General features: G+C 37.4%; 1 protein-coding gene across 2 annotated transcripts; it reads left to right on the plus strand.

Moving 5' to 3' along the window:
• The first annotated feature begins 1,049 nt into the window (after positions 1–1,049).
• Positions 1,050–14,718, plus strand: RFC4 (replication factor C subunit 4). 2 transcript variants are annotated; one of them, XM_069475222.1, is made up of 11 exons: positions 1,050–1,107; positions 2,488–2,633; positions 4,207–4,285; positions 7,816–7,895; positions 10,183–10,302; positions 11,949–12,092; positions 12,276–12,396; positions 12,994–13,119; positions 14,194–14,274; positions 14,346–14,462; positions 14,544–14,718. In XM_069475222.1, the coding sequence occupies exons 2-11, from the start codon at positions 2,500–2,502 to the stop codon at positions 14,637–14,639; spliced, it is 1,098 nt and encodes a 365-aa protein (XP_069331323.1). In that variant the 5' UTR covers positions 1,050–1,107; positions 2,488–2,499; the 3' UTR covers positions 14,640–14,718. The 2 variants fall into 2 exon arrangements, with proteins under 2 accessions (XP_069331323.1, XP_069331322.1); XM_069475221.1 differs by having other exon boundaries at positions 1,078–1,268; positions 14,544–14,694.

Here is a 14,718-nt window from a genome sequence, read left to right on the forward strand (position 1 = left end):
GTATTGCTAGCACACAGTGCATAGCATTCCATAAGCATTTGTTATGAGACAAATGAATCAACATGTAAAGTTAATGACTATCATGCTGAATTTGCGCCAAACAAAACTTTCAGTCACTCATTCGGAGAAGACGCAGATCAACCTTAAAAGTTCGTAAATGGTGAAGAACCGTGGAGAAGCCAGCATTTGAGAAAGGTCAGGTTTCAATAGGATTAAGGAACAATTCAGAGCTCAACCAAGTACTTGGGAAAGATAAAAGGGGTGGGCTCCGACACCTGCCTAGGTGCATAAACCTTGCTGGAGTTTGATATGATTATCAATCTTTTAACTCTTATTGAGCGCCCGTACTACCAGATTTCTAAGCAGAGCTCCGGAATTAAAGGATGCCCATAGTTGCATGGTCCTCCCTCTCCACAACGGGCAGACACTGCTAGAGGTATAAGCCATGTGACCTCAACAGGGCAAGGAAAGGCATCTTCTTCAGATGACTGCCGTTAAGGCACGGGCGTTCTGCTCTTGCGACACAGCAGGATGCGGAAGACAGGGATCCGCAGGGTGCCCTCTTCTGGCGGAAGATCGGTCCCACCCTCCCCAAGCCCGGTCCTTTGGAGTGAAGCAGGTTGTAAACCTAATTGTGTCGCCGCAGAGATGCCGGTGAGACACCCGGTGACTACAAATGGAGCACACAGCGCGGTCGGGTTCCGCAGGCCGGTACCTAAAAAGAGTGGGCCTCTTTGTGACCTTCGGCGGACCGCCGGCTCCCAAGACCCGGGCGGCGCCCCGGCCCACGTAGCTGAGCACGCCCAGCAAGTGCCCGAGCGCCGTTCCCGCCCGGCCGCAGCTCGGGTCCCGAGTGGAGCAATGCACGGGGACAGGGTGAAACTTTATTTACACCTCTTTGGTCATGCTTGTTCCAGTCCACTCCTCCCTGAAAGTCCGGACGTCTCATCACAGGTCTAAATAAACCGCCCCCAACGGGCAAACCACCCTCTCCTAGGACTGCGCGCGCCCGAGCCGGAAATGACGCCACACGTGCGTCTTCCCGCCCTGCTCTTCGCTTGCTGTTCCGTGGCGGGAACTGAGGCGACAGTGGGAACCACAGTGACTGTGAGGCTCCTGGGCCCGTTATTCTCGAACTGGGGGACGGAGCGACGACTCCCAACCACCTCGGTGTTTCCGTATCCTGGAAACCCTGAGGACGAGCTGGTGGCGTGCTCGCTCCGGTGACTAGCGGCTGCAAGGCCCAGGCTGTGGCGGCTACCTACACGGTAAGCGGGCTGAACAGGGGACCTGCTGGAGAAATTGCAAGCTTGCCTTCGCTTTCCCTACTCCTGCCCTTGATGCCCCCGTGAAATCTTCCACCTCCATCGTAGCCAACCTCTCATACCTTGCCTTGCATCCCTTGGTGAAAGGGTGATTAGGGACAGCATCTTTCAGAGCCCTGCTTCGGGCTGTTTTAGTGTTTAGCAGCCCGAGACAGGGATGGAGTAATAACGTTCAAAACCTAGTCTGTTTACAGATACTAAAAATGTATTTTATTTTCTTGAGTATATACCCATATGCCAAGCACAGAACTACGTGTTTACGTACACTTTTATTTAATTCATTTGCTTTATGGAGTAGGCCTTAGTTCCTTTTACAGAACAGGAAACTGAGTCTCATAGATGTTAATTCACTAACCAAATATTATGGAGCATCTAGCATGTATCAGGCATTGTTATAGGGACCAGGGCATGTAGCAATGAAAAAAGTAGAATTGCCACAAATGCTAGAGATTTTCAGGTAAGCTAAAGATTTTTTTTACCCCTAAAAACAGCGTGGAAGAATGTATGCCTGAATGTTAGTAGTAGTTATTTTCTGGGTGAGATTTTGTATGAATTTTTTAAATTCCTCATGCTTTTATGCATTGTTTTGATTTCTTCAAATGAGCATGTTATCAGAAAAACAGCTGTTTCTATACTAACAACAGAGTCCCTCACCCTTCCTTCCCCACAAAAAGTCTCTAAAGGCAGGCATTGGCTCTACCAACAACACAGGTCCTTGAATGGAGTTCTGGCCCAAGAAAAGAAGTAAAGGTTCTCACTTGTGGTGGTGACACTTTTAATTGCTAAGTCCATTTCAGAGTCTGAGCTAGAGCTAGGCCCATGACTGAAATGGAAAAGACTTTAGAGACCCGTGTACAGTTTGGCCATTAGTGACATCATATTTATCAATATGTTCAGGACTCTTAAAAACTTTTCTGACATACTGTTTACCTTTGTTCTGTGACTGCTGCATTATAAATAGACTCTAAGTTCCTTAAGGACTTTGGCCTCTTTTATGTCCCTCTTTTATGTACAATGCATTCAGAGTGTCCTAGGTCATGGGGTGGTGTCCTTTATTAAGTAATTATTGATGCCTTTGCACAAGGCTAAGTGTGCTTTCAGGGTATACTTCCTTACAATGGTTTCAAAAAAGCTTTTCATTTTCTGTCTTGTACCTGGTCAGGGTGAAGTAACCATGCAGGCATTTCTAAAAGGCACATCTATCAGTACTAAACCACCATTGGCCAAGGATCATCGGGGAGTAGCTGCCACAGCAGGAAGCAGTGGAGAGAACAAGAAAGTGAAACCTGTTCCCTGGGTGGAAAAATAGTAAAAACACTTGTGTTTTTGTTAAAATAAGTAATAAATTGCTTCTCTAACTAGTTCTGATCAGTTTTTGTTTTTTTTTTTTTTTAACTTAGGGAGGAATGATTTGCTCTGTTTAGAGGATGTCTTTGAAACTCTCCCAGTCATAGAACCTTGGAACTGAAAGTTACCTTAGAATGATCTAGTTTAATTCTTTTTATTTTATAGATGAACTAAGATCTCTGCAACTAAAATCTACTGTTTTAGGGCATGGGATACAGAAGTGAAGAAAACTTCTGTAAAAAAGTTCCTCTAAGCTAGCTGTAAACTCAGTCGGGAGTTCTTCTTAAATTTAAATACAGTCTATTCCCTTTTTCATTATCAATAGGTGGGAATTGTTGAGTTTTTGTTAGCATATGTATTTTTAGCACAAACAATACTTAAATTGGCACTTAAATTATCAGTCAGCTAAGTGATATTATGATGAGTAATTGTAGCCACTGGGTGTAGCCTCAGTTATTACCAAACGTTTGCAGATTACTTGTAGGCCAAGTAAGGCCTTCATATGTTTTGTTTGGCACCAACAATGCCTATAGAAATCTAGATATTTTTAGTTAAATTATACATAGGGTGGAGAATCTAAATTTTCAGCTTCTGATGAGATCAAGCAACATTGGATACATGTTTTCACATGACAGCAATTAGATAGACTTGTGTACTGCTCCTTCTTTTGGAAAAGTCGTGTGTTCCTCAATTTGCCATTGTCCATGTTATCTCTTGTTTGATTCTCTGCCTTTCTCACTCTTGTTATCTGCCTGACCCCTGCAGGTATTTGAATATGAGACTGCTTTATAATATATACTGGTTTACCTAGGAAACATTATCTTACATAACTTCCGCATAGTGTTAACCTGGTTAATCAGAAAAGTATGGGTCAAAGTTAACTTTTGATCAGTTAACTAAACACAAAGCCTAATCTTAGAGTTGGAAGTATGACTTCATTGTAGCTTCTCTTAAAATCACTAATTGATGGTATGAGATGAAAATTTAATATATTATACCTTATATTGGTTAAACTTGTTTTGTTAGTCCTCATTGAAGCGATCTCCATTTTTTTGTTCAGTTAAGTGATGGAAAAAAATGATACTAACCAATTAACACATATTAAGTATATATGTGTTATAATTACATTAACCAAAATAGTTACCTATCCTTAGGTTATTAAATAGTTTTGCCTTTTCAGCTTAGGTTCATGGTCTTATTTTGTTAAAATATAATATTATTTTCTAAGCAAGTATTTAATTTTTAATCAGCATTTGTGGTATATAAAATAAAATTCTTTTCCTTAATTTTTGTGAGCATAACAGATGTAAGCAATGAAGATGGGAGGTGAAAAATTATTTTAGTATATATTTGCTTAAGGTAAATACAAATGGGGTTTCCACCTATCTCCAATTATGAAAACGTTTCTCATTACTGATATTTGAGAATTGTTATTGGTATTTTAGTGGAAGGAACACTTGAGACTTTTCTGTGTGGCTACTGTAATATACTAAATAACTCCTCTTTCTCCCCCACTCCCCTCCTCCTCCTCCAGTCGCCCAAAATCTGTGGATGAAGTTGCTTTCCAGGATGAAGTTGTTGCAGTGCTGAAAAAGTCTTTAGAAGGAGCTGATGTGAGTAGCAAATGGTGTTCAATGTCATTGGAAGATTTAAGACTTAATTTATTCTTCCTTCCTTTATTACCTCTCACCTCCATTAAATACTACGCTGTATATATAGTAAGTCCTATTTGATAACTGTTTGCACAGTGTTGATTAATTCAACAAATGCTTATTGAGCATTTCCTATTCAATCCTATATAGAACTGTTATATAGTATTCAAGTAAAGATCATTGACCAGGACTAAGTCCCTTTTTTCATAAGCTTTTGTTTGGTGGGGAGAGAAAGAATAAACAGGTAAACCAAACAAATAATTACAGATGATGACATCTGCTGTAAAGATTCAGGGATTTCTTTGAAAGTATAATTGCTCACCTAACTTTAGGATTTGGTTTGAACTATAATACAAAAAAAATAGAGCATTTAATTTTGCTTATAGCACTGTGTCTCCTGCTGTGATATGTGGGATAAAATATCTTTGGGTAACTTGCATTTTAGAGTATTTAAAGACAAGATAAACCCAAATGAAGAATTCACAACTTAAAATTGTATATGATGAAGTGCCCAAAGTGCTTTAAGAGCTCAGTGAAGGGAGGGAGAAAGTTGTAGATAAAAGTGGGATGTGGGTTTTGTTTTATTCCCTAGATTTGTGTCCTTCCCCTTAATCTGTCTGCTTTTAATTAGTACTTTTGGGTTTTGCTGCCATTGTTCTCCTCCTGGAATTATACTATTACAGGACACATTTTGAAAGAAGTTAAATTTATAAAACTATCTAGAATCTTTTTCTTTACCAGTTGTTTTAATTTGATCCAAATACCCTTTACCTTTTAATTTTATAACAATATACAATTTTAATTGCATAGTAATATTTACACAGATTGCAGAACAATATCTAATTTAATAATAACTAGTATCTTTAGCTCTTTAGGCAAACTTAGTGGGACTAAGATCCAATTCTTGACTTTATGCCACCTAATTTACAAGGCTGAATTAAGAACTTTCTTCTTAAACCTCTTGTTTAATATTCTGTGCTTCTTTTCAGAATAAGTTTTGTAAAAAGATGAAGTAATTTTTTAAATTTTAAAGAGTAAAGGAGGCCAGATATGGTAGCTCATGTGTGTAATCCCAGCACTATGGGCTGCTGAGGCAGGAGGATCACTTGAGGCCAGGAGTTTGAGACCAGCTTAGGCAATATAGCAAGACCTCGTCTCTCCAGAAAAGTATTTTAAAAAATTAGATGGGCGTGGTAGCATGCACCTGTAGTCCCAGCTGCTGGGGAGGCTGAGTCTAGAGGGTTGCTTGAGCCCAGGAGTTTGAGGTTACAGTGAACTATGATCGCACCACTGCACTCCAGTCTGGGCAGCAGAGCGGGACCCTGTGTGTAAAAAACAAGACAAAAAAAAGAGTAAAGGAAAATATTAATAATTCACTCCTTTATTTTAAAAGGTTAGAAAGAATTATAATAAGAGAAATTTTTCAGAAATCAATTTTAAGAACTGGTATTCTGCATACAGTTCTTGAATGTACCATATATGTTAGACTATTATATAATGTGAGGCCTAATAATTTTACCCTGTTTTAAAGAATTTAAAGTATTGTATGTGATAGTTAACCTGGATGAATCCTTACAAATGTTGGGGTATGCACAGATCAAAATAATGGTTGTAAACCTTAAAAACTAAGCCTAGGAGGATTTTCTGGGGTTATGTTTTAAGTAGTGAGTCTCATGGCTTATATCTGAAGCTATATGTTATCAATATAACAGTGATAGTTTTTTAATTAACATATTTGTGTGTTGGTTTATTCATTTATTTGGCAGATATTGAGTACTACAGTAGATGCTGAGGATACAGATGTGAATAGAACAAATAAAGTTCTTGGTCTTTTAAATCTTACCATCTAGTGAGGTAGACAAGCATTTTACAATTAAATCCAACAGTTAAACAAATAACAGTAGATAAATATAAATTGCAACAAGTACAACAAAGACTAATGAGAGAATGAGAAGAAAGTAACTTTGGATGGTCAGGGAAGGTTTCTGACTTGTAATGCATTAGGAGTTGGCCATGCGGAAAAAGAAGGGAATCAAACTTCAGGTCATGGGAACAACATACGTTCAGGCCAGAAAGTGCTGAGCTGTTAGAGACCATCATAAGACCTGGAAGGTGAGGAAGGTGGTGGGCAGATCATGGAAGTCTTTATATGCCATAGTAAACAGCTTGGGTTTTTAAAATTTGTTTATGTTTTTCTAAGTGGAGTGTGCAGCCAGTTAATAGTTTTAAGTAGCAAGCAGAGTGGTATCTGATTTGAGTGAAGAATGAATGGACAGGAAGGGGGAAGTTTAAGCAAGAGTGGAAGCAAACAAACTATTGCCTGGATTCCTCTGTGTAGTGATTTCTCTACATGAAAGGACATATTGAAGAGTGTACAGTTTCGTGACAGAGCTCAGTAGAATGTAGTACATTTATTAATCTTCACCACAGATCAGTTGTCTGCTTGGTAGGAGCCAAACTAGCTAGATCCAAGATATAAAAGAAGATGGCTAGTTGTTTAATCTTATCTTTCTTTTTCTAATGAATTTTCCCTGATACATGCAAGCATCCCTTCAGGATGCATAATCATGATGTGCAACAGTACCTAGTACTTAATAGATGTTAAGTTTTGTTTTTTTTGTTAACATTTCTGTTCTTGGAAATTCAGCTCATTTGAAGCCCTAGTATGTGTTTTTCAGTCCTTTTTCCTCAATATTGGCCAAATCCCGTTACTCCTTTGATCTATTTCCTCTTTAAAGCAGCTGATATCTTTATATAATATAAAATTTCACCCAATCTTGAACAAAGGGGTGGGATAGGGACAGAAGCCTGAGATTCCCTTCAGAAATAAGACGTTTCTAGAAATTCCAGCTTTGAAAATTTCACCTAAGTAGATTAGCTGTAGAGCAAGTATAAATATTCATTCAGTTTAGGAGATTAAAAACACATTTTGGGAAAAAGTGATAATATGTGAAAAAGCAGGATTTTAAAGTGTCAATGCACTGTTCCACATTTCTTTCGGTCATTGTGAGGTCCAGAGGCAAGAGAGAGACACAGGAAGCCTGAAGCCTCCGGTGTAGCAAAATGCCATTTATTTTGAGCTTCTGGGTGCAGATTGGTGGAGGCCAAAGAGCATCCACCCCTGAGGGAGCGGAAAACCTTGGGTTTTATAGAGGGTTTTTCCAGTGGGGAGAGGGGGAGTGCGGAAATGAATAACACCTGCTGCGATAGGGGAGGAGGTCGCTTTGTCCTTATGGGGCAGGGAATAGAAATGCCAGCACAGCTGTAGCTGCCTATGGCCTTGCCGCTCTCTGTGGTTGAAGTTAGATTTACAACCTTGGACTCTCCAGACTCCTACAGCTTTTGTTTCACGGGCTTTATGATCACTATCTAAGTATTATGTCCTATACATACTTTTCAGGTTCCCATCCTAAGCCAGCCTAACAGTCATCACTTTCATCTATTTGTGTCAGAATATAATTTATAAAAAATATTAAATTAAATTTCTACAGCTCCCTAATCTCTTATTTTATGGGCCACCTGGAACTGGAAAAACATCCACTATTTTAGCAGCAGCTAGAGAACTTTTTGGGTAAGTTAAAATCAATTTCTCTCTGTCTTTTTTTCTTTTAAGACTTGACACCAAAATTCTCTGATACTTCTGCTTTTTTTCTCTAAAAGTTTGCATTTGGTTTCTCTGTGGCGTTGTTCAGTTTCTATTTATTTCTGAATTTTAAGAATTAATCCCATGGACCCATTTCCTTCTTCTCCCCCAATAAATCAGCTTGCCTACATCTTTTGTAACCTTCATTTTGCATCATGTTCAAATGTTTGAATGTACCACAACACAGGGAGCCTATGATTTTTTTCATCACTTTGACTTTCTTTAAATTTGCTGTTACGGTTTTGAGGCCCAGAGAGGCCAACCAATCTCCAATTGTGATGATAGTTTCATCACCCTCTTAATGATTTTATTCGTATCTGTGTGACTGTATGATAGATCTCCTGTATCTAATGGTACCATCTGCACCATTCCTTCTTGAATTCCTTCTGCTCTGGACTTCTAGGCCTTGCCTCTGGAGTGGCCAGGCCAGCTTCTTGCCCTCAAGTCTCTTGAGTGTAAGCAGAGTGGGTGGTAGTGGATGCATTAAGATTCCAAGTACACCAGGAAATCTCCCTCTGAGCCACTTTCTTAGGTTTCTCTTCCTGGATTGACTGTCTTGGCTTAACCAACCATTCTAGGGGAGCCCTTTACCTAGAGTTAAAAGATACGTAGTGCCCTGAGTCTGACGTATGTGAAATGTGCACCAGCTTAACAAAGGCTGTCTGGAATTTACCCCGAATTTTTATATCAGACATATAACCAAAGGGAACATCTGATGTCGTACGTATGAAAATAATTACATGCCTCTTAAGCTACCATGTGTGTAAGGATAATTATGTCAAAATGTAAAAGAAGACAAAGGGAGAAGCTGTTGTAAGCCTTATATTTTGTTTATTTGACAACAGATTTCTCAAGAAAATTATAAAAGGGGTTTTTGATTATTCCACGGCTTAATCAGATGGAACTAAGCTGAACCAGCCTTAGCAATGTAATCATAATGAAAGTGTTATGTCATTTTTTATTATTTATCCTGAGTAGATCAGTCCAGATTATATAACTTTTTCTATATGCTTTATAAAATAATGTTTGTCCTTAACTAAAAGAACTTACTTTAACAGTAAGTTTCATATTTAATAGTATGTGTGTTTTTAAAATGGAAAATATATGCACTGAGCTTTCTAAATGTTTATGCCCATAGAAAAATGCTTAGGATATCATGCTGATTAGGAAAAATAAAGACCAAACTAAATCACAACTCTTCTTTTTATTTTATATAGAAAAAGAATAGAGGGAAGTTCCAAAACAGTGGATTGACAGGGTGTGCCAGTAATTTTTATTTTCTTTTGATTTCTCAGATTTCTTTACAAAGTTACCATATATTTTAGTAACTTTTTTAAAAACTCAACTTTAAAAAATTGTTCATGTTTTAATCTAGTAATTTTCCTTATAGCAAGCTACTCTGGAAATAATTTGAAATGTGCTATATTGTAAGATTATTTAAATTGTAACATATTTGAAACTGTCCAGACATCTGACAGTAGAAGAATGTTTTGTTTTTTTTTTTTTTTTTTTTTTTTTTTTTTTGAGACAGAGTCTCACTCTGTTGCCCAGGCTAGAGTGAGTGCCGTGGCATCAGCCTAGCTCACAGCAACCTCAAACTCCTGAGCTCAAGCGATCCTACTGTCTCAGCCTCCCGAGTAGCTGGGACTACAGGCATGCGCCACCATGCCCGGCTAATTTTTTCTATATATATATATTTTTTAGCTGTCCATATAATTTCTTTCTATTTTTAGTAGAGATGGGGTCTCGCTCTTGCTCAGGCTGGTCTCGAACTCCTGAGCTCAAACGATCCGCCCACCTCGGCCTCCCAGAGTGCTAGGATTACAGGCGTGAGCCACCGCGCCCGGCCGAAGAATGTTAAGTAAATTAATTAAGTAAATGATGATATATTCATAGGATGAAATACCATATAACCATTAAAATGGCATTTATAATGGTTTTGATAACATGTCAAGATGTTTATTATACAATGCAAAGTAGAAAATTGATTTAAAATTTTATGTTTTGTAATATCTGTGTTTTTAAATGCATGGAAAAAAGCCAAAATGGTAACCACATGGCTCTGCAAAAAGAGAGTACAGAGTGATTGTTGCCTTCTGTCCATAGTGTTTACTAGGTAGATTTTAAACTACCACAAAGTGTGCAAATGTTAAAATGAGATTTAAGCCTAGGTTGTTTGTATGTTCTGTTTCATATTTGTTTCATTTTAATACAGGCCTGAACTTTTTAGATCAAGAGTTCTTGAGTTAAATGCATCCGATGAACGTGGAATACAAGTAGTTCGAGAGAAAGTGAAAAATTTTGCTCAGTTAACTGTGTCAGGAAGTCGTTCAGAGTAAGTAAACTTGCCATCCTGTCTTCATAGTATGTCATTAAATTTGTTTTAAATACATGTTTCTGCCAAATTTTCAACTCTTCTTTCATGTTAGATCGTATTTTAGTCTAAATTATTTAGGCCCCAAAATCACCTTTTTACTGAGAGTTTGTCTAAGGAATAATTATTAATCAAATTTCATAGTTTGGCAATATGCTCTCATAATAAAAATCCTATTTTTGCAATTGTGTTAGGAAAAAAAAGTGACTTCTCGTTTCTATCAGGTATCTTAAGCTTCAATGTATATTTCATAGTTAGGGTGACCATGTAAGTTCTTGTCCAAACTGAGACACTTGTAGAGTTAAAGAAGATATTAATAATTAAAATAGGACTGTTCTGCCTCAAGTAAACAGGGATTTAGTCAACTACTTATACTTTTTAGATGGCTAAATTCCAAGATTAAATTTTTGGCACCTAGATATATATTTAAATTTTACATCAGAGCACACTTCAAAATTTATAGCAAGTGAATGACTAATTTTTTATATGTACCTGGAATTGACAATACAATCACAACCTCTGTAGCACCCAGTTTCCTCTTGTATGAAATGAAGACTGGGATGTAGACCGAAAGACCTCTGAGACTCCTTCTACCTGTGATATTTGAAATCTGTTTTCTTGGTATAATTTTTATCCAGTTGTGTTAATGCCACTTTTGGTGGGAGAAAGACTTTAATGGCAGATTACTAAAAATCTGCCATTAAAGTAAAAACCCACAAAATCGGAGAACATATTTACAAATCATGTATTTGAAAAGGTATACTTATATCCAGAATATATAAAGAACTTTTAAAACTCAGTAATAAAAACAAATAATCCAAAAAATGAGCAAAGAACTTGAATAGACATTTCTCCAAAGAACACACATATATGGCCAGTAAGCACATGAAAAGATGGTCATCAACATTAGCCATTAGGGAAATGAAAATCAAAACCATAGTGAGATATCACTTTACACCCACTAAGATGACCATAATCAAAAAGACAGAAAATAACTAGTATTGTGGCAAGGATGTGGAGAAATTATAAGCCTCATACATTGCTAGTTGTAATGTAAAATGGTGCAGCTCTTGGAAAACGTGTCTGCTCAAAAACATGTAAACAAATGTTCATAGCAGCATTATTCCTAATAGCCCAAACATGGCAACAACCCAAATCTCTAACTGATTAATGGATGAATAAATATTATTTGACAATAAAAAGGAATGAAGCAAACACATGCTACACCATGGATGGACCTTGAAAACATTATGCGAAATGAAAGCAGCCAGCCACAAAAGACTACATGTTGTATGATTCCATTTATATGAAATGTCCAGAATAGACAATCTGAAGAGACAGAAAGTAGACTACAGACTGCCTAGAGCTGGGAGCATTGAGGGAGAGGAGTGACTTCCTAATGGGCCTAGTTTCTTTTGGGGGTGATGAAAATGTTTTAAAATTAGATTGGAGTGATGGTTGGATGGTTGCACAACTCTGAATATACTGGAAAACATTGAACTGTACATATTAAATTGGTGAATTGTATGGTATGTATATATGTCAATAAAGCTATTAAAAACAACATACATGTTAATGTTTAACTCTCATGTGTTTCTCCAAATCAGTGGGAAGCCATGTCCTCCTTTTAAGATTGTGATTCTGGATGAAGCAGATTCTATGACTTCAGCTGCTCAGGCAGCTTTAAGACGTACCATGGAGAAAGAGTCTAAAACCACCCGATTCTGTCTCATTTGTAACTATGTCAGTCGGTATGTATATTACCCTGAAGATAGATGCTAGGCAGCATTATTTTGATAACACCAATTAGAGAAAAAATTAAAAATTTTCAAGGCTATATTTCTTCTCCATCAAGTCTTGATTTGTTCTTGATAAAAATGAGTTCTGGGGAAATTTTCTTTAGATACTGACTTGTTTTTTCCAATCTTTTACAGAATAATTGAACCCCTGACCTCTAGATGTTCAAAATTCCGCTTCAAGCCTCTGTCAGATAAAATTCAGCAGCAGCGATTACTAGACATTGCTGAGAAGGAAAATGTCAAAATTAGCAATGAGGTCATTACTATTATTATTATTTATAATTACTGATTCCTTTGATGAATGCATGTGAACAGGTCCTGATACCATTTCTTCAGACAAACAAGCTAAATGAGCAACAGTTGGAATGTCTAGGAATTACAAGGCTTAGCTTTTCTGATATTTTTTATTTTAGCTTATTATCTATTAGTATTTCAGAGACTCACATCTGGGGTGGATTTTATACATGTAACAACACATCTCTACATGGCAAGATTTTAGTTTCCCAGTTAATACTCCACTTCAACTGATAGAATATATAGGACCCTTATTAATTATAACAACTTGATCATTTAAATTTTCTTTGCTTACTTTATGTGATCAAGAAAATAGGATGAGAAGTATGGAACATCTTTTCATCTCTTCAGGTTTCTTTCAGAGGCAAGAGATCTCTATCTTCTTATTAGACTGATGCCGTCTTCATTAATTTTGCCACTATACTGATAATATTCCCACCAAAACAGAAATGTTTTTCTCATTAACTCTAGGCTAAAAGAGTGTTTTTCACTTTTCTTTATTAAAGTTATATAGCCTTAATTAGCCATCATAGGTTAAAAACAATTATTTTCTCTTCAGGTAATAGCTTATCTTGTTAAAGTGTCAGAAGGAGACTTAAGAAAAGCCATTACATTTCTTCAGAGTGCTACTCGCTTAACGGGTGGGAAGGAGATCACGGAGAAAGTGATTACAGACATTGCTGGGGTAAGAGCACTAGATATTCTGAAATTCTTTTAAATTGGCTTTTAGAGAATCTTCATCCAACAGATACATCCTGAATGCTTATCATGTGCCGAGGAAGTATGGTAAGGGAATATAACCTGGGAGTATCGGAATGTTTCAGAGAGGAGGTAATGCTGACTTTTCAGTTTGTCAGGCATGGCAGTAGTTAAGTCATCTCAGAAAACACTTTCAATTCTTACATTTATAGGAGGTAAATGGTGACTTTGTAGCAGTTTAAAGCAATTTTCAGCAGATAGCCTGTTCTTAAACATGAAAACTATTTTGCTAAAGAGTCATATATTTTAAAAAGGCATATCCAACTTACGGAAATCATTAAAGAAAACGGAGTATCACACCTTTGGATACGCCCCTGTCCAAACTCTCCTCAGAATCATCATTACCTTGAAAATTTTGTTCCCAAGGTATTTTTCACCTATGTTAGGCACAAGGCTGACAGCATTAGACCTCTTTAACTTTCTGGGCATTGTAGACTTTTAAGATCAACCAATCTCATCATTGGCATCTTCAAATGGAGAAAAATCTAGAGAAAAGGCACTTTCCCCTTTTAAAACTCAGTTTTCCATCTATTTGGCTGATTTTGGCCACTGTTCTAAAATATCGTTATAAGCCACTGGCATACCTCAGGGTTAGAGAAAAAGGAGAGTAGGTTTCACAAGACGGGAGAATTTCATACCCACTGACCAGAGCAGCTGTTCTTGTTCTATGTGGGCCCAAACTTGGGATTGTTTTGGAAAAAAAGTAAATTTTGTGTACTTCACACAGAGGAGCCATTAAGGGACTTCAAAAGCACAATTCTATCATCTCCCTGCTTGCAGGGTGATGGTGACTGGACTGTAAGGTAAACACTACATGGAATTATGCTGGCCTTTTTCCAGTTCTTTGCCTTCCTAACTACACACAGGGTTATTGGGGCACTAGTTCTATGTCCTATGCACACATGAGCTACCCAGGTATTCCAAGTGTGGAACAGAAGGGAGTCGGGAGGGAATATCCAAAACTGTTTCCACCCAGAAACATCTTTATATACCTTTTCAGGTAATACCAGCTGAGACAATTGATGGACTATTTGCTGCCTGCCAAAGTGGCTCCTTTGACAGACTAGAAGCTGTGGTGAAGGTAAAGTCAGTTTGCTAACTTCCAGAGGGAAAAATTTCAAGTGATTCTACCAAACTTTTTTTCTATTATAGGAGTTAATAGATGAGGGTCATGCAGCAACCCAGCTTGTAAATCAACTTCATGATGTGGTTGTAGAAAATGATGTCCTTTCTGATAAACAGAAGTCCATTGTTACAGAAAAACTTGCTGTAAGTAGACACTCTGCACCTAAAGAAAACACTTAACTATACCTGAAGGACATTTACTAACCTTTTTAAATTTCCTCCTAGGAAGCTGATAAATGCTTAGCAGACGGTGCTGATGAACATCTACAATTGATCAGCCTTTGTGCAACTGTGATGCAACAGTTAACTCAGAATTGTTAAGAGAATAAAATACCTCTATGTGAATGTAGTTTTGTTTTTTGTAAGTATAGGGTTATCAAAAAATAAAATGACAAAAGCA

Source organism: Eulemur rufifrons, chromosome 7, assembly GCF_041146395.1.
Source record: "Eulemur rufifrons isolate Redbay chromosome 7, OSU_ERuf_1, whole genome shotgun sequence".
NCBI lineage: Eukaryota > Metazoa > Chordata > Mammalia > Primates > Lemuridae > Eulemur > Eulemur rufifrons.

Bases quoted from the DNA above. Each gene is read 5' to 3' on its own strand.
- RFC4 (XM_069475222.1), top strand. From the start codon at position 2,500: ATGCAGGCATTTCTAAAAGGCACATCTATCAGTACTAAACCACCATTG. The intron at 12,093-12,275 runs GTATGTATATTA...AATCTTTTACAG, and splicing joins ATTTGTAACTATGTCAGTCG to AATAATTGAACCCCTGACCT. The intron at 13,120-14,193 runs GTAAGAGCACTA...ATACCTTTTCAG, and splicing joins TGATTACAGACATTGCTGGG to GTAATACCAGCTGAGACAAT.